This window comes from Rhineura floridana, chromosome 2 (assembly GCF_030035675.1).
Source record: "Rhineura floridana isolate rRhiFlo1 chromosome 2, rRhiFlo1.hap2, whole genome shotgun sequence".
Classification (NCBI taxonomy): Eukaryota; Metazoa; Chordata; class Lepidosauria; order Squamata; family Rhineuridae; genus Rhineura; species Rhineura floridana.
In genome coordinates, this window is record NC_084481.1 from 48726867 (window position 1) to 48746074 (window position 19208).

General features: G+C 39.2%; 1 protein-coding gene across 4 annotated transcripts in view; it reads left to right on the plus strand.

The window, feature by feature from the left end:
• GALNT3 (polypeptide N-acetylgalactosaminyltransferase 3) overlaps positions 1–19195 on the plus strand; it is a 30532-nt gene extending 11337 nt beyond the window's left edge. For all 4 annotated transcript variants that reach the window (XM_061608586.1, XM_061608584.1, XM_061608585.1 and 1 more), the window contains exons 2-12: positions 1097–1262; positions 2740–3340; positions 4383–4555; positions 5996–6145; positions 8465–8699; positions 10244–10361; positions 10729–10929; positions 12575–12706; positions 12804–12905; positions 15644–15796; positions 16910–19195. In XM_061608586.1, coding sequence (XP_061464570.1) covers positions 2826–3340; positions 4383–4555; positions 5996–6145; positions 8465–8699; positions 10244–10361; positions 10729–10929; positions 12575–12706; positions 12804–12905; positions 15644–15796; positions 16910–17032 — 1902 coding nt within the window. In that variant the 5' untranslated portion in view covers positions 1097–1262; positions 2740–2825 and the 3' untranslated portion in view covers positions 17033–19195. The remainder of the gene's footprint in view (positions 1–1096; positions 1263–2739; positions 3341–4382; positions 4556–5995; positions 6146–8464; positions 8700–10243; positions 10362–10728; positions 10930–12574; positions 12707–12803; positions 12906–15643; positions 15797–16909) is intronic.
• The last annotated feature ends 13 nt before the right edge of the window (positions 19196–19208 follow it).

Genomic DNA, 19208 nt, shown 5'->3' on the forward strand with positions numbered 1-19208 from the left:
TTTATATCTGCTATCATCTTAAAAAGTCACCACTGTTTACTGTTTCTGCCCTGTAGCTTATAGAGATTTAGGATTAAGCTGCCATTCTGCTTGCAAGCAAGCCAGGTCCCCCTGCAGCCAAACCCTTTTGATGAAATGTTTTCCGTGAAACACTTCATCATTTGAAAATGGATGTCAAAATCTGTAGTTTTTATTCCTATTACCTTTACTTTTTTTTAATAAAAGGATTGTCTAAGTTGTAAGTTTCTGTGAGCACTGCTGCTATTTAGTGTGGAAGAAAGTAAACACATTTTAAAATAAACATTGATAACATGGGATCTTAATTAGTAAAATTATAATAATAGACTTGAAATTTTCCCCAGCTATATTCAATGACTCTATTTTGAAAACTTGAGAATTACTTTGGTCCTTAATTGGACCTTAAATCCAATCAGATTTTCAGGGCCAGCTCCAGGGGGCAGCCAGGTCAGGTCCTGGCTAAGGACCCCTGTGGCCCAGAGGGGCCCCTGAGTGGGACCCTCATTAGGGTGACATGATAGCACTCCTGTTCTGCAATCTGTGGCAGCATTGCCTCCCAACCCTGCTGCAAACCGTGGAGAGGGAACTCCCATGCACCTCCCCCCCCAATACAGTCAGTGCAGGCTCCAATAAGCCTGCCTTTACGCCACACCTATCTCTCCTATCCCTTGAATGACGTATGTGATGTGCGTGCATGCCTTCCTGCCATCAACCAAAATGGCAGTGGAGGCTTCCCTAAAGCTCCTGGGCTTCCCTGGGCTCCTGCTGGGAGGAAGGGCAGGATATAAATCAAATAATAAATAAATAAAGGGCTGATGCCCCTGCTGCCATCTTGGTTGATGACAGGCATGCGCGCACAGCGTGCATGTCCTTTATAGGGATGATAGAGTTAGGTGGGATGTGTGGGTGGGTTTATTAGCCCCACGGCACCTGTATGGAGGGGTTAGGCTATTGTGCTGTGGGCCTGGGGCAGGCTGGTACCCAAGAGCCCAGCATGCCTGGCGCCGGCCGTGCACATTTTGAATAATGAACATAAATAAACTTTGATCTGTTGATATGTCTCTTTCTTTTGTCACAGGGCTATGTAACATATGAATACTTATCTACATGATGAAAAATTTCTCTCTGGGAAAATTTGTGTTTACCATAATATGTGAAATGTGGCACTCCAGGTTTTTTTGCAAGTACACCAGTTGGGCAACTGTCAGCTAAATCATTGGCTGTGGCGTATGTTTCATTGTACGGTAAGCACATTTTCCTACATACGGATTATTACTCTGGAGAAAATCTGTAAGATGTAAAGCAGCAGCTTTAAGTTACAAGACTGCCTATCTCATATGAGGCTCTTTTTTAAAAATGTTGTTTAAAAGCCTAGCACCCATCTTTTGTATTTAGAGCAGGGATGGCTAACCAAGGGAATTCACCTGATCCTCTCCATCATTTTGTCCAGTCCCTTTCACCTGACCTTGCAATCTCATTAGAAACCAGCAAACACCCATTTCAGTGAGGGATGGGACAACCTCTCATATCCTACTGGGCAGGATGCCTTCCAGGTGAGAAATGGCACCTCATACTCTGCTTTTGGCATGCCAGTGCTGCTTTCCAAGCAAGCTGGTTAGGAAGAAAGCAGTCTGTAAGAGTGGCATGCTGAGGACCTGTCAACTTGGAAAAGTGGAAACTGCTACTTTGACAGTTGGTAGCAAGAACCAATGTCAACGGCATATGTAGTTGTACTGTAGCTTACCCTCTTCCTCTCCAAAATGGAATATAAATGTGTGCTTTACAGAACAACAACTGAGTTTTGCTTTCCAGTCCAGCAACCTGAAATAGCAGAACTGAAACCTGAAAAGTGAGGGGAGGGGAAAATCAAATAGGTTAACTACAGCATGCATTTTGCCTTTTGGGGTGGTACTATATTAATGGTGATCTTACATGAGTATCTGTATCTGCACTATTTCATGTATGAGTGTTTCTCAAACTAAAAAGCAGGGAATGTCACTAGGTATACACTGTTTTGCAAGTCTTATTTGTAATGGGCCTTCAAATGCTCAAGGCTATGCAAGCAGGTCTATTAAGCGTTCAAGGTTTCTGAACGGTAGGTGGACATGTACAGGGAGCACTGAAAGGGAGAAATGGGGTTAACGGTTCCAAATTGTTGTGAGGCAAGCTGCCTGTGGTTGAATTTTAAGTGTCTGAGGGAGGGTGATCTGTGAGAGCTAGGAAATCGTAGCTGAAGGCACGAAGGGGCAGCCAGGTGGCCAAATAGAATTTAGCAGGGAAAATATGGGCAGTAGCCAAGTAACATGTTCTGTCAGCACAAGGATTTCCAGATTTACCATGGGACTTCCCCTTCTTCTCCCCCTACATACACCTCATGCTCTTCCCCAAATCTGCTCCAGAAAATTGGGGAACCCCTTGAAAATATTAGGGGGCACACGGAAGGAGAGGTGTCCAGTCCCATTTCAAAGCGGGAATCTTCGTGCTGATGGGACCATGACTTAGCGCCACTTTGGACACAGCCCTGAGTTTGTAGATTCAAAAATCCTGATAAGTTTAGAAAGAGGAGTCCAATTTGGGTAATACTGAAAAAAGAACGCTATTCTGCTTTGCATGTTTTCCTTTTTGTCCAGTTAAGTGGGTGTGACTATTTTTATGCGCATTAAAGTATGCATTTGTACAACTGCATGTATTAGCACTTTTAAATATCTATCTATCTTGCAGGTATTAAAATTTTAGCAAACATCTAACTACCTCTATGAACAAAGAATAATATTATTGGAAGCACTTCTGTACATGGACTCTGTGTGATGGCTTATATAAGAACGCTAAGACGATTTGTAATGAAACACTTGTCCCAGTGGAAACTTTGGAAGTTTACCTTCATTATTTTTATCTTCTTAATATTTTTGTTTTTGTTACAAAGAGAAGTTGGTATTCAGGATTTTAATGAGGAACCTGGGATCCCATCAAAAGATGGAAAGATTAATAATGTACTAGGTCTAATGTTAAAAGCTGTGAACAATATTAAAGTTGCAAAGCCAAAAATGCAAATAAAAGCACCCATTAGGCAAACTCAAAATGCTGGACAGAAACGCTGTTTGCCTGGATCTTATACAGCAGCAGAGCTGACACCGCATCTGGATCGACCCCCTCAGGATTCCCATGCTCCAGGGGCTTCTGGTAAAGCATTTAAAACTGTCAGTTTAAGTCCAGCCGAACAAAAGGAGAAAGACCGTGGGGAGGAAAAACATTGTTTTAATGCTTTCGCAAGTGATAGGATTTCTTTACACCGGGATCTTGGACCAGACACGCGACCTCCTGAGTATGTTGAAATGCATTTGGATTTGAGAGCAAAAGTCTTCTGGTCTTTAATTAAATATGCAAAATATTAAAAAGAGTTTTTGATTCCCCATTTGTTGTATTAATATGTGCTTTGTGGCCACTATCAGAATAATTGCTATCTTCTTATTTTTATATCCGTAAATGTAAGTAGAATACACAGTATTCGGCTAACTATCTCTGGTGGTAGCAAATAATGTATTGAAGAAATTAAACAAATTGTGATGTAAATGTGTTTAGGCTTGGAGCTCTCACAAATTTCCTTTAAGACAGGGATGGGGAACTGGATCTGGCCAGTAGGCCAGATACTTATCTCCCCTACCTTGTGTAGGCCAAATTTGAGAAATGGATGGAGCCTACCATTGTGGACGTCACAATGATGTCAGCTGGCACAGTACTTTGAAACCCCAATAGTCAGCTGATTGTCAGGACTTCAAAGCACCATGTATGGCTCGTGCTGATGATCAGCTGATTAACAGCACTTCAAAAGCCCCATTTGGCCTGCCCAGCTGGCTTTTTATCTGCCCCCATCTGTCATCTATGACATGAAGTGATTGGCAGGTTGGTCTGGCTTTGCCAAAATGGCCTGGCAGGCCAAATGGGGAAGCCTGGCAGGTGGAATTAGGGCTGGAGGTTTCCTACCCCTACTTTAAGATGTATTGATGAAGCCAATATAACAACTATGACTCTTGTTTATACAATGTCTTTTTTTAATCATAAACATCTAATACCCAATAAATTGTTAATCCTGGATATAGTCTGATGGCAATTAGTCTAAATTATTACATGTAACTCATGATGTCATACAAAAGCCTGTTACCCTATAGTTAGGATGTGCTGGAAACAATTGTGCCACACTAATCTTGTGCATGGCTTTTCTTTCCAAGTTTGTGCTTGTTCGGATTTATGTTGACATAAGAGAGAGTAAGAGGTTCTACCACACTTGCCAAGGTTTATCATGCCATATCAAAGTATCAAACCTATAGTTCATTTTTGGTTCTGAAAGCTCTGGTTTTGTCCTCTAGATGTATTGAGCAAAAGTTTAAACGCTGTCCTCCACTACCTACTACAAGTGTTATCATAGTTTTTCACAATGAAGCATGGTCTACTCTTCTGAGAACAGTTCACAGTGTGATATATACCTCCCCTGCAATATTACTGAAGGAAATAATTTTGGTGGATGATGCCAGTGTAGATGGTAAGAAAATGTCATTTTCTGCTTGTGGTTTTTCACATTTACGTTTTTTCTGTTTCATGTTTCTGAAAATATATATTGGTTTTGATAACCACAAAACCTTGAGATCAAATCATTATATAATTATAAAATATAAGGTTGTCTCAGCTGCAGTGATTTGTGCTTTCTCTTTCTCTCAGTTCAAGCGCTGAACCGAACCATGATTAAGGAAGCTCAATTATGTTAGGCATGACAACTGAATTGACTATGGTTTGTGAACAGCCACCACCAAACAAGAATTGGAAAACATGGCTTAAAGTATGTTCACTAACCATGGCTTGTGCTAACTGGCTTATGGCTGTAATTATGATTTGTCTCAAGAGGCTGCTGCACCTTGGAGACAGGAGTTAATTTACAGGCTTGTGAAGCTAGTGATGAGGAGGTGGGAAATAAATAAGAACTCTAAATCAGTGGTTTCCAAACTTTTTTCTCTCCACAGACCACTTGAAAACTGCTGAGCATCTTGGCAGACCTCTTAATGATTTTTCTGCCTGTTGTAACAACCTTAATGTTGCTGTATGGCTTTTTATTGTATTTCTATTGCTTCCTTTATTTCTTGTATTTTATAGTATTATAATTTACATTCCATAGAATTCAAATTGTAATACAATAAAATACAAAATAAGAAATAAAAGAAGGAATTAAAACCAATGTGAATATTTAATATGGACATGCAATACGATTGGAGCCTGCAAGAATTGGACTGGACATGTATATAGGGCCCAACGGAATGCTAGGCTCCTATGCAAATAGCGGAAGTGAGGCAGGTGTGCCTGTTGGGCAGGTTTGCTCCTGATCTCCTCCATGTGTAGGGCAGCAATGGAAGAAAGCATTGTCTGAACCAGCCAAAGTGAGGAAAATGTGGAGTTCTGATGCTTAGTTCACTAGCAATGACTTGCTATCTTGCGACACTCTTCAAGCTATAGGTGCAATCTCTAGGTCAGGATTTCTCTTCTGTTTTCTTTAGAAATGTGAAACACATCTATAAAAAAAAAAATTTAGCTATCAAAACATTTCAGTACCCAGCCTACTTCACTGTTGTAGCTAATGTTCATTTGACTCCTCTGCTAAATGTGTCTGTTCTGTGTCCATCAATATAACTCTTTTAATCACCTTTTCCAAAAAAAGATAACTCACCAAAGTTATTTGTGTACAGAACCAGATTTCTGACTGCTGTGTACTAGAAACTACATTTTCTCCAAATTCAGATTCTGGTGTATTTTTGACCATTTGTTCCTCTATTTTTTTTAGTAAGCCGATGCTCTAGTACCTTGAAATTGCAACTACAGGCATTTTAAAACTAGTGTATTTTGACTTCCCTTTTATTGAGGGGTTAGTTATGAAAAGTAAGCTTAACAATTGTTCTTATTCAATTCAATTGGCAAAGACTGACTTGTCTTTCAGAATACTTGCACGGTAAATTGGATGATTATGTGAAACAATTCCAGATAGTTAAAGTTGTCCGACAAAAGGAACGAAAGGGGCTCATCACTGCTCGATTATTAGGCGCTTCAATAGCAACTGGAGAAACCCTCACTTTTTTGGATGCACACTGTAAGTATGTCTCACTTGTAGTTAGCTAACCAGTATTAGGGAAATTCTCTTTTGTTGTTGATTAACTGCTTTTCTAATAAAATAGAAATATTGCTGATGAAAATATACTCCATTTAAAATGTGACTGATTGTGGGGAAAGCTTTTTATTTCTTTTAAGTGAAGGATAGCTTCTTGGTGGTCTTTTTGGTATTCATCTAAAGTATTATTTCACTAAATTAAAGGAGTGGTTCAGGGGCTGACCCAAATGCTTTTCTGCCCCTCCCCCCATCTCAGGAGAAAGCAGAAAGAAGTAGCCAATAGCAAAGGTATCTAATTTGCATTTAGTATTTAGATTTTGGGCGGGAAAATTCAGAGGGAGTTAGGGAATCAGCAGTTATATTTTGGGCATTTCTTGGCCTCGGTGACAAGTTACACCTGTGTGATCGGTTACAGTTATTGGCATTACTATATAGTAATGTGTATAAAATACTAAGGCTTATATAAAACTTTGGTGGGCTGTGCCTTAGTATCCCTGGGCTTCAGTTTTTGAGGCAGGTATAAGGCAAGAAAGATAGAAAGGGAAAATAGCAGCTTCTTTAAATTTGGGTTTAATGATGGGTAAGATTTTCCCCAGCATAGGCTTCTAAAATCTTGACTGTCCCAACTGATTTGGGCCAGTTGAAGGGGACACAATAATACTGTGTGAGGGTCAGCCCAATCATTCAGCTCATTCAGCAAAGTGAGGTTACTGTCTCAGGCAACAGAGCTGTGTGTGCCATGTACCCTGCCCTGCACCTCTTAAGCTAGCCTGTTGCCCTTGGGCAAAGTGGAGGATGCTTCCCTGTCATCAGTGCTGAAGTAAGACTCCAACAGCCAGTCTGATCAACTACATGGGATCGGGGGTGGGGTGGAGTTGCCATCTTCTCCTTTGCCCCAGGCAGCAACATTTCCTGGTCTCACTTTGAAAGGAACTGCAGTTGAACAGGATATGGGATAAATTCTGTCAAGTTCAGAAAAGCACTCAGGTGCACGCATAAGGTTTAGTTTCCAATTGTCCTCGATTAAAAATAAATCCAAGTAAGACTGTTTGTGTTGACACGGACTGAACAGGGCAGGTAGCAGTAATAAGACTATTGCTAGTTGGGAAGTAGATATCAGCTTTGTCCTCCCCAGCCATTCTTTATTGCACCTTGCACCTGTGGAATAGCAATCTTTTGAGGAGCCAGAAGGTTTGGCCAGCTGGTCCTGCCCAAGGAGAGCAGCAGTAAGAATTTTGCACAGTTGTAGCTGTTTCCAGGGGAAAGCTTATTTGCTTGGCGGTTGCTGTGGGTGGCAGACTGCCACTGGTAGGTTGCCCCAAAGAGGAAGATCAAAGAAAAATTTCCCTTTGGATTTCTGCTTGAGGGTAAGTTGGGGGTGAGGACATTCCCTTTGGGTAATTGTTTGTGAAGAGGCTTGCTTGTAGGTGAGAGACTGGAGCAGGTGGAGGTGGTGTCGTGAATGTGAGTCGATGTGGCTTCTAAATGAGAGGCAGAATGCTGGAGAGCTGCGTCTGTGGCATGCAGCTCACAAATGTATATTGTGTGATTGATGGTGCATCTGGTGATCTTGCTGTTTTATTTTTTGTTGATTTATTGTACCTTTGTATTGGTATTTATTGTACCTTTACTGTCTCTGTCTTTTATATTTCTTTTGGTTCACTGGTTTGGGGACCTTTTGACCCAAAAGTGGTATATAAATAAACTGATGATGAAGAGTCTTGGAAGTGAAGTGGAGGTCTTGAAGTCTACATACATGTCACCTCTTTCTCTTCCCCTGTTCATGCCTTCCTTTAGTTTTTACTCCCTATCAGACTGTGTTTTGAATTCTGTGGAAAAGCTGAAGAACAGAGAATGATGCTACATTTGCCACACTTGACAACATAGCTTCTAAACAATTAATTCCTTAATAATTTCAGACTTTGTTCCCATTTTTATTTCCTTGATCAGGACCCAGCCCAATTTCTCTTCCACTCTCTGTTTCCTCCTGGCTAACTTTCTTTCAAGCTAGGCAAATGTATAAATTCCACATTTTTCCCTTCATCATGTATGTTTTAGTGAAACTTCATGACAGATGTCTGTAAACAATATTTCCAACATACATGTGGAATTCATAAAATAACAGAGCAGTACTAGGTAGGTCTACTCAGAAGTTAGTTCCACTGAATTTGATGTGACTACTCCCAACTAATTGTATGTAGGACTACAGCCTACAAGTAATTAAAATGTTCTTGTAACTCGCCATTTATGAAAGTGGAGGAATCCAATACTATAATCATGATTTCCTGTCTCCTTGTCCAGGTGAATGTTTCTATGGCTGGCTAGAGCCTTTGTTGGCCAGAATAGCTGAAAACTATACTCGTGTCGTAAGCCCTGATATTTCATCTATAGATCTCAATACATTTGAATTTATTAAACCTTCCCCTTATGGTCAAAACCACAATAGAGGGAATTTTGACTGGAGTCTGTCCTTTGGATGGGAATCTCTTCCTGAGTATGAAAACAAAAGAAGGAAAGATGAAACCTATCCTATTAAGTAAGTAATGAATCTTTTAATTTTTCCTCATGAATTTTTTTCTTGAAAACATTGTTTCTAATAATAATTCACAAACAACCTTTTTCTTTTGTGGATAAAAGACAAAATAATTGCAGAGATAGGCTCTAACTTACATATCTTACATGATTTTTACATAGTACTTTAGGTTTTGTACATATTTTTCAAAGAACCATTGAAATGTTAAGATCTACCAAGACCTGGACTACTTAATACTTGAAAATTTAAACAAAAATTTACAAATAAGCTCTATCAGGAGAAGAGTTGTATATATGTACAAAAATATCAGTTGAGTTCTTAAATACTAAGAGCACTATGGGTTCTTTTTTCCTGGCTGAAGTTTGCTATAACAGAAATTCAAGTGGTGGTACTCTTGGCTTGGAGGTAGAGTGATGGAGACATCTTTATCTGTTTGACTTTATTTCTGCAATGCACCTGTTAAAGGCAGTGAGAAATTGTAAGGACAAAGCTGGCATTCCTAATGAAAGTTTTTTGTAGTAACTCTAAATCAGTTTGTAGCTTTGGCTTCTAGGATTTCTGTACCATTACAGAATGCAGTTTAAATATATCTTCTTGATGCCATTGAAACTTCCATTAGAAGATTTTTTTGTGTGTGTACTGGCCGATTAAAGTTAGGGCACTTTTTTCTTTCAGCTTAGTTAAGCATTTTTTTCCCCACAGCAAAGTTTCATTGTATTATTATTATTATTATTATTATTATTATCATTATCATTATCATTATCATTATCATTATCATTATTATTATAAGAAGTAGAAGTAGTAGTAGTAGTAGTAGTAGTAGTTTATACCCTGCCTTTCGGCCAAAGGCCCTCAAGGCGGCTTACAAGAAAAATAAACACAGGTATAAAAATACAATAATATACAATATAAACAATACAATATACAAAAATCAAATTAAATGGAAACAACATTATCATTATCTGCACCGCCAGAAAGAGGAGGTGGTGTTAGCGAGGGCGGCAGTTCTCGAGAGGCAGAAGGGCAACAGGCATTTAGTACAGCGAAGCTGTTTGCTGGTTCAATATTGTCTTCCTCTCCATGTCCTCGGCTCGCTCAGCTGCTGCCCCCTCGGCTGCTGCTGCTGATGGCAGTTTATGTCGGAGGGCAGCTATGGGGGCTCGAGGATCTGAGCCGTGCCTGGAGCAGAAGGGGGAGAAGGATGTGGAGGCGGCGGCTGTATTGTAGTAATATTTCAGAATCAATTTCTTCCCAAAACATACATTGATTATTTTACTGTCCTGGCATTGAAGTGGATGCTAATGTGCAAATAACTCATGGTAGTAGCTTCTCTACATAGCCCAAATAGTTTCCAGACACTTTCACTAATGCATTTTCCTCTGCTGCTGGTTCTTGCCTTTACCTTTGATAGATCATAAAGTTTTGCTAGCCAAGTTGATCAGGCTTTCCTAAAGAGTGATGGACTTTGGGGTCTTGCAAAAATAATAAGTTTTAATCAGATTGGGAAGTTGCTGGCTTCATAAAGGATTTTTTTTTTTTTTTTGCAGAACACCCACTTTTGCAGGAGGCCTCTTTTCAATATCAAAGGATTATTTTTACAATGTTGGAAGCTATGATGAAGAAATGGAAATATGGGGAGGAGAAAATATAGAAATGTCTTTCCGAGTAAGTTTTGAGATAAGTTTTGAGACAGAATATTCACATGCCATTTATGAGTCAAGTGAAGGTGCAATGATAAAAACTCTATTGCTTTTTAACTCCTCCCTGTAGAAGTAGGGGTCTATGTGAATTTGGTCTTGTGCAAATTATAGCCTGGAAACAGAAAATACTATAGAGACAAAAGTTGTGATATCTGGGCTTGATCAATGCACTACTATTTTGAAAAAAAGAAAGAAAAATAATTGTTTCCTTTCCCTATTGTAGGTAGGTATACAGATTTTGAATGTGAACAATATTTTTGATACAAATAGCAATATTAGTTAATGCCTGTTGAATCTGTTAAAGGATGACCAACAGAACTATTATTTTTCAGGTATGGCAGTGTGGGGGTCAGCTGGAAATCATACCTTGCTCAGTTGTTGGCCATGTATTTCGCAGCAAGAGCCCCCATACCTTTCCAAAAGGGACTCAAGTGATCACCCGTAATCAAGTTCGTCTTGCAGAAGTCTGGATGGATGAATTCAAATATATATTTTACCGGAGAAACACAGAAGCAACAAAAATAGTTAAACAAGTAGGTGGCGATGGTGGTGGTATTAGAAATCAGTTGCTGCGTTGAAGTTCTTGGTGAGCAAAAATTATTTATTGTGAAAATATAGATAAACATAGTAGGCACCCTTTATTCAATTTGCTTTGCTTAGCATATATTGAATAGATTTGGCAGTGCCCATTAACTTTTCATATTATATAATCTATAATGATGTACCTCGCTGATGTTCTGAACTCTAGTAAATTGCATCCAGCCTCATCTGCAGAAATTCTATTTAATCTTCAATTGGTTAAACATATTAAAGTCTAAAGAAAATTACGAAAACGAAACTGATTTACTAAAGCAATTCTAGCCAACTAGGATAAATATTAGAAGCTTCATCCTGGGCAATATCTGTAAGATGTAATGATGGCCACTAACTTAGATGACTTTAAAAGGGGATTTGACAAATACATGGAGGAAAAGACTACGTTCTGCCTCCACTGTAGAAGGCATTATGCATCTGAATGACATTTGTTGGGAATCCCAAGGGGGAAGAGTGCTGTTGCACTTGAATCCTGCTTACGGGATTTACACAGGCATCCGAGCTGGCCACTGTGAGAACAGGATGCTGGACTAGATGAGCCTGTGACCTGATCCAGCTGAGCTTTTCTTATGTTAATCTAAGAAGGGAAATATAAATACAGAATTAACAACATTTGAAAAGGTTATCAAGCAGAGAAGGAAAACCCCAAAGTTGACATCTATCATGTATCACTTGTCAAGGAAGAAAATTAAAGCTAGTTATTTTAAAAATAAAAGGCAAAGGATAATGCCTATGAACATCTCAAATGGAGAATGGAAGGACATTTAGAATAAATCTAGAACTGTCACCATGTATAAGTAGAGAGAATTATTAAAAGTTATTGTATACAGTAGGGCCCCGCTTTACGGCGCTTCACTAATGCAGCGGTCTCAATTAGATGCAATTAGACTAAAGCCCCACTGATATGGCGCTTGTTCTGCTTTTACGGCGGTTTTCTGCCATCGTGCGCCATTCTATTCAATGAGCTCCTCTTTTCAGCGGTTTTCGCTTTTCAGGAGGGGTCCGGAACGTAACCCGCCATATGAGTGGGGCCCTACTGTAATTGGTATTTAAAACCCCAACAACTAGCAAGGCTACTTGGAAATGCAGTTGGATATGTGCTGATTTTATGCACACCTGGTGCAGATATTGAGGTAAAATTGACTACTAATGTGGTCAGAGTTAGGAGGGGGTGCGCGCATGTGCACGTACACACACATATATTTCTTCCTGGCTCTATAAGTTTGTTTTATTTACTTATGTATTTAAATAAAAAGAATTTGGAAAAGATTATTCAGGTTCTTGTAACTATTATTGGATGTGTGGTCCCTCTTGATCCACTTAAAATTCTTTAGGGATACATCCAAAAGGATAATTTGATCAGAACATACAATGACTGAAGGATATGTGGCGTGAGTGCTGTAAGTAATTTGTTCTCTAAATGGGCCTCCAACCTATATTTTAGTTGTTAAAATATACTTTAAAGATTGATTAATGGAATTAATTTACAAATTCCCTATGTGTTTACTTTCATTAAAAAAGTAATTGTTTTATGACACGGTTTCAGTTTGTTATAACACTAATTGTTCAGTTTTGTTTCAACAGAAAACTTTTGGTGACCTCTCAAAAAGACACGAGTTAAGGCAACGATTACAATGTAAAAACTTTACGTGGTATCTTAGCAGTGTTTTTCCTGAGGCATATGTGCCAGATTTGAATCCTTCATTACATGGATATGTGAGTATGTTTTCCTTTTAAAAGAAAAATAAACCAAATATATAGGATTTAACTATGCTATTTTTCAGTTACATTTCCATTTTAATATTCTTTTTAGTTAAAAAATGTTGGAAGAAGAGCATGCTTGGATGCAGGAGAAAATAATAATGGTGGCAAACCACTGATTATGTATACTTGTCATGGACTTGGAGGAAATCAGGTAAAATGTCACTTTCTGCTTTTATGTAATTGTACTGATCATATAATATAGTGCTTTTTCGTGCCATGTTTATGGAAAATATGAATATCGATAATGACAGACAAGCTTCATGAAAAACCTCTTTGCTCTAATGATCAAACTTCCTCTGAAATGTGCAACAACAGGTTAGTATTGATCTTGTACTAGGGTGCCCCTTTTATAACAAATGGGGTGACCACTAGGCTCAACAGGCTTTTCTAGTACTCTGTAAACATTTCAGAGTGCTCCCTAAAAGCCTCTGGAACTCAGCAGACAAGTTGATGTAGGAAGTGTGAGTAACATCAATATAACATGCCATGTGTAAAATGCTGGTATGTGCCTACATTTTCTTTTTGGGCCTAATGGAAATAAACTATTCTCCAGTGACAGTTTAAACTACACTCAAATGTAGAGCCACAGATGTCCAAAAGAGCTCACTGGTGTTCAAGTGTTCAGATTCCAAAATTGCTCACTAAGAAGAGCAGGTGCAATATAGGGTAAGCTGATACCCAGTAATACTTCAAAACAAGAGCATACCTATATCAAGTTTTCAGCAGTTTAATATATGGAAGCTCTTCACAATGGTGCTGCAGACTTAGTACAGCAATGAATGGGCAGGCTAACATCCAGCATCAGCACCTTCAGACAGCTGCTTAGGGCTCCAGTTCCTCAGGAGGGCTTGTTACAAATCCAAAACTGCCAGCTACAGCCTTCTGGGCTGATGTTCCTCTTAGTACCAAGTGGCCACCATTTTTCCTTTGCTTAGCACTGAAGCCTGACCAGCTGCAAGTATCATTTTTCAATACCCCTGTGCCCAAACATAGCATCCAACTGTCGCTGATGGTACATCAGGGAAGGGCATTGTGGGGGAATTAAAATGGCAGATGCCAGCTGCCGCTATGGCAGTGCATTTGTTGTTACACTGCTGTGAGTAAAAGAATGGCAACAGGAAAAAACACACTCACGCACCTACCATCTACTAAAGTGGGGGGGGGGGCTCCAAGAGCACCAACAAACCTGGATCCATCCTTATGGTTGAGAGTTACTGTGTAATCAATCTGATGTTATTTATGTTCCTGTTTAAGTGGGCAGATTGTAAGCATCTCTGTCATTTAAGGTACCCAGAATAAAAAGAGGGTATTGTATTAGGGGAGAGTGACCAACTACTACCATGGATACAGTGGAACCCAAAGTGATCTACTCTGAGTCTACTTCCTGTGCAGAGTCCACATCTTCTATAATCATGTGCTAATAACTTGGATGACTTCTATAATGCTGTATCTTGGTTTTGTTACACTAGTTCCCTGACTGTATCTGTCATGCCCTCTTCATCTCTTTTTCAGCTTTTTGTCTGGCTCTGATCTATTCTGCAGGAACACTGTCTTCATTTCTGCCTTGTAAACTTAATAATCTTGACTCTTTTTCTCTCTCTCTCTTCTACTGCTTTTTCCTTTGTCTTTAGAACTTTTGCTGTCAAGGAGGAAACCAGTGGGTGACTAAGCAACCAGGTCTGAGTCATCTGTCCTGTCATACTTACAGTCTCATGCTGGGAGGTCAGAGTGGTCTTCCCTACACTAAAACCACTTATTTTGAGCCTATGTGCATCTTTCTAACAAATAGTCTTTGATGCACAACATGTGGAGCAATGATCGTTCAGAACATATAGCACTCCCTAAAATGTTACACCTCTGAAAATATAGCTAGGCATCCCAGTCATAGTTAATTTCATTAAATTAAAATAATTACCATAAATTATTTTTATTTAAATTTAAAAGTACAATAACAGCAAATAGTTTCAGCATTGATTTATAGTTTTCCTATCAATTATCCCTCAGAAAATATGGATGATGATTCCATTAGTTTATTCTACAGTGGTAGCAAGCAACCTGCTGACCTCAGTAGGCCTTCCTGTTCCTTGATGCAGTGAATGGCATTTCACTTTGTGCTGTTAAGATACACTTGACAAAAAATAGCGGGAGAGCTACTTTCATCCAGCGTAATTGAGCAATACTTTGGGTGCAATCCCACCAAAGTTAAGCATTTTTAAGTCTCGTCAGTGGCAGTGAGCTACTCGTGCTGTTTTGAAATCAGAGTTTTTCAAATGCTTCAGTGGATTACATCTCTTCATTGCAAGGGTTTATCAATTCTAGGATCATTTGACATTACACAAACTTTTCATACTAACTCTGGGTTAGATCCAGACTGTCTCTTCCATGAATGAAAAGCCTTCTTCTGTTTGCTTTTCATAGAAGGGATCCAGCAGAGGCTCTCGCTGGAGTAAAGTAGGGAAAAGGCATTTTTCACTCCTTCTCCCTGCGGCCCCCAGTGCTACTTCCTACATTGTTCCAGAGGGTCCCCTACCCTCCAGAACAGCTTTATGAGGAGCACAGGAAAGGGAGAATTGGCAACAGGTAGTCTGGAACTAGCCCATTGTTCTGTACAAATTAGTTTAATTGGGAATATCTGCCCTGTCTCTGAGTATCAGGAAGAAGTTAAACTAAAATCTTTCCAAGTTCATACCACAATTTTTAATGACCTGTGTTATGCCATTACATTTGCCATATGCCATTGTTGCTGTTTAGGCATTATGTATAAAGTATTACATTTGCAAAACGTAATGTAGTTCTGTAATCATTAATCTGAAATTCAAATGGAAACAATGAATTTATATAGTTACATTTTGGGTGATCTTTCCCTGACCAAATCATTTCTTTATATAGTACTTTGAATATTCTGCACGTCATGAAATTAGACACAACATCCAGAAAGAGCTATGCCTACGTGCTTCTCCTGGAGCAGTACAACTTCATGATTGTGGCTACAAAGGGAAGAATAGCAGAACTCCTGTAGAAGAAAAATGGGAAATTCGAGAGGTATTTTCTAAAGCAATTCAGCCTGCCAAAAATTGAATGCATAGATTGTTTTGAAAACCAGAAGCTGCTAGATCATTAAATGTGGAGGGAGAGTTTTACATGTCCTGTGCCCATAGAATAGGACATCTACAGGCACAATTTCTTAGATATATTCCTTGTTGTACACCACTTACATAAGCACCTCTATGAAAGTCCCCCCCATTTGAAATTTGGCACATAATCAGAATGATTTTTTTGGGTGAACATATGTGAGGTTTTTCAACTCTTTCCTGGCAGCTGAAAAGATGTGTAGAAGAAACAGTAGTTTTAACTAAATGCAAGGCTTTCCAGTTCTCCTCCATTCTCCCAGGTGCTTCCCTCAGAATGCTGCTGTGGAGCCATGTTTTTAGGTATCTTTTGGGGGCACTTGAACACTTTATGATACAGAGAAGTATTTTTCCCCAAATATAACTACAGTAGGGCCCCACTCATACGACAGGTTATGTTTCAGGCCCCCGCCGAAAAGCGAAAACCGCTGGAAAGTGGGGCCCTACTGTATTCCAACTGCCGCACTCCAGCTGACAGCGACCAGCTGTAGCACATGAGCCCCCCATGCTACAGCTGATCACTGTCAGCTGGAGCCCCCCATGCTACAGCTGATCACTGTCAGCTGGAGCTCCCCGTGCTACAGCTGATCACTGTCAGCTGGAGCTCCCTGTGCTACAGCTGATCGCCCTGTTGGCGGTGCCGTATTGGCAGAACACTAAAAAGCGGGGCGCCAAAAAGCGTACTCTTAACCCACCTGAAGACTCTAGGATATAGTAGGCTCTAAATCCAAACAATATTTAAGCAGCTTTCAGTACTGTGGAATATACTGCAGAATCAGTCTGTCAGCACTGATACAATTTTGTCACCTAAACATGCATAAAATCCACAAAATGTTGGCTATTTTGTTGGGTGGAACTAGGAGACCATAAAGTTCTCTGAGTAATTGTAGGCAAGCTGCTGCCTGACTAACCTATTTCACAGCATTTTTGTGAGGATAAAGTGGGTAGGCCTTGCATTCCCCCCCGCCAATATGTTGGCTAAAGGGTAAGATAAAAAATGTAATAATTTTTTCCTCCACATTTCTAGGACCAGTTGTTGTACAACACAGCCTTAAAGATGTGCCTGACGGGAAATAGAGAACATCCAAGCTTGGAATCATGTAACCCCTCAGACCTCTTCCAAAAATGGATTTTTAGCCAAAACAATTAAGTACTGCTACTGGAAATTAGAAGATGCATTAAACAGGAACTGCATCTCCTTCAAAATTATACAGATTTAACTTATGCAGAACCAGCTAACTATACAATATTTTAAAGCATTTTTACTTCAAAAGTAAATGCATAATTTAGCTAGCAAGAAATCCAAAGAATACTTAGGTTTCTTGACTCTTTAAAAATGTTTACAAATACTGGAAATTACATTTCCAGTATAAATTTTTATAAAACCTCTGTCTTTAAGACTTAATTCTCTGTGGTGTGGGGATAGTTTGTAACGACATACATGCATACATACACCCATGCATAAATTCTGCTCAATAACTTGGGAGAAACTTGTGAATGAAGGTAGGAGGAATGATTTTTCCCTATATTATCTGAAAAATAAAGCGCCTTATAGGTGTTTGTTATAATTTACACTGGGTCAACTTTTCCAAAATGACTGTTCCTGGCTTAGATAGTGACCTAGACTGCTCATTAAGCACTCCAGCAGTTGTGAAAGTATGAAGTTCTATTACCACTCTTTAATAAAAAAAATATGTTCTCGGTGTTAGCCCGTTGTTATACTGTTGGATCTCTGTTTGCTGCCGTTTTTGCTGTTCTGTTGTTCAGTATGCTTATCAATGATGAGCTTTTTATGTTTAAGATTTCTGAAACTGATTATAAAATGGTTATCTGTCGGTAGAAAAAGTGTGTGTTGCTTCTCCTGATGTGCCACATTACTAGTTTATTTGGCAATTTTGGTGTCTTTTTTGTTTGTATTGTGTACAGGTTCCAAGTTTCCACATTTGCAGTTTCTCAGTTCCTATTCTCTTCTTCTCTCCAATGATATGTTGTCCTGTGTTTAAAAGGGTCATGTTTTGGATTATTAACACAGAGCTATTACAAAACATTGTTAAGTGAAATAGTGTTTCATCCGAAATTTGGTACCTTTTTAGTTTAACTGAACATGCTTTGTGTACAGTTATGATTTTTTATGTTTTCTACATTGCAAGGAATGTTAACAAATTGGCTCACCAGTTACACATCTTAATTCAGCGCCAATACTCAGTTTTACTTTGCTGCTTAGTGTCATGGATCAAACTAGCTGAGAAAATAGTGTGATTACATCAAAAAGTAACAAACCAAAACCTTGGTGAACAATGTCATAAAAGTGTAGAGAAAAGAGCAAAAGTACATATTTCTCCAGCATTCTCCAGGGGTAGAATCACACCCCAGAGAAGCTTTTTTCTGAGCACTGCAGGTATATGTTTGCTATTCATTCATAGGTTTCTGTGCTGTGTTCCATGTACACAAAGCAGCTTTACAGGTTCTCCCTGGTGGACACAGCTCCTCCCATGGAGGTGCATAGAGTTGCCCCCAGAAATGAAAACTGGCCATCCCCATCCCCTTGTACACGTAGAAGCACTTTCTGTGCACCCCTGGGCCTTTCTGGATCCCACCCAAAACACTGTTTGCTATGCAACCTTCCCCAATCTTGTGCCCTCCAGATCTTTTAGACTACAACTCCAGTCAGCCCCAGCCAACATGACCAATATTCAGGGGTGATAGGAGTTGTAGGTCCAAAACATTTGGAAGGCATTAGGTTAAGGGAGGTTGTTATTATATTTGCAGTCTCAGATAAGGCAGCAGTTTTTCTTGTTTAGATATCTGTGTGTTTAAACAACAACGAAAATATCACAACTGCTTGAGGCCTTGCATATATGATAAGAAAATCTTATTGTGGAGATGCTGCTTGTGTAAGTAAAGTTCTGCAATGTGGCTGAAGTTTAAGCAAACTCATTGTTCTTCCTGAAAAGTAGGTTTTATATTTGTTTTTCTGTTGATATAGTGGCTTTCTTCCACTTCCTTGATTTGGTGTATAAGTCACAAAGTTAACTGCTATTTTTCTTCCTCCACAATTGTATTGCCCAAAATGTTCAACCAAAACTATAATTATGACTTCATAGTATTTCAGCATTTTATTTTTATCTTCACTGCAAGGATTTCTGCTGCTGTGCCCCCACCCCCAAGGTCTCGCATTTGACTTAAACATGACACATTTACTGTTCCTCCAGGTTAGATTCTTTTTTTGAACTCCTAAGCATTTGTTTCAGGTATTTGACATGTTGTATATTTTGCCTCTTTAATTCTGTTCCATAACATAATAAAAATATTATTTTGATGAAGAG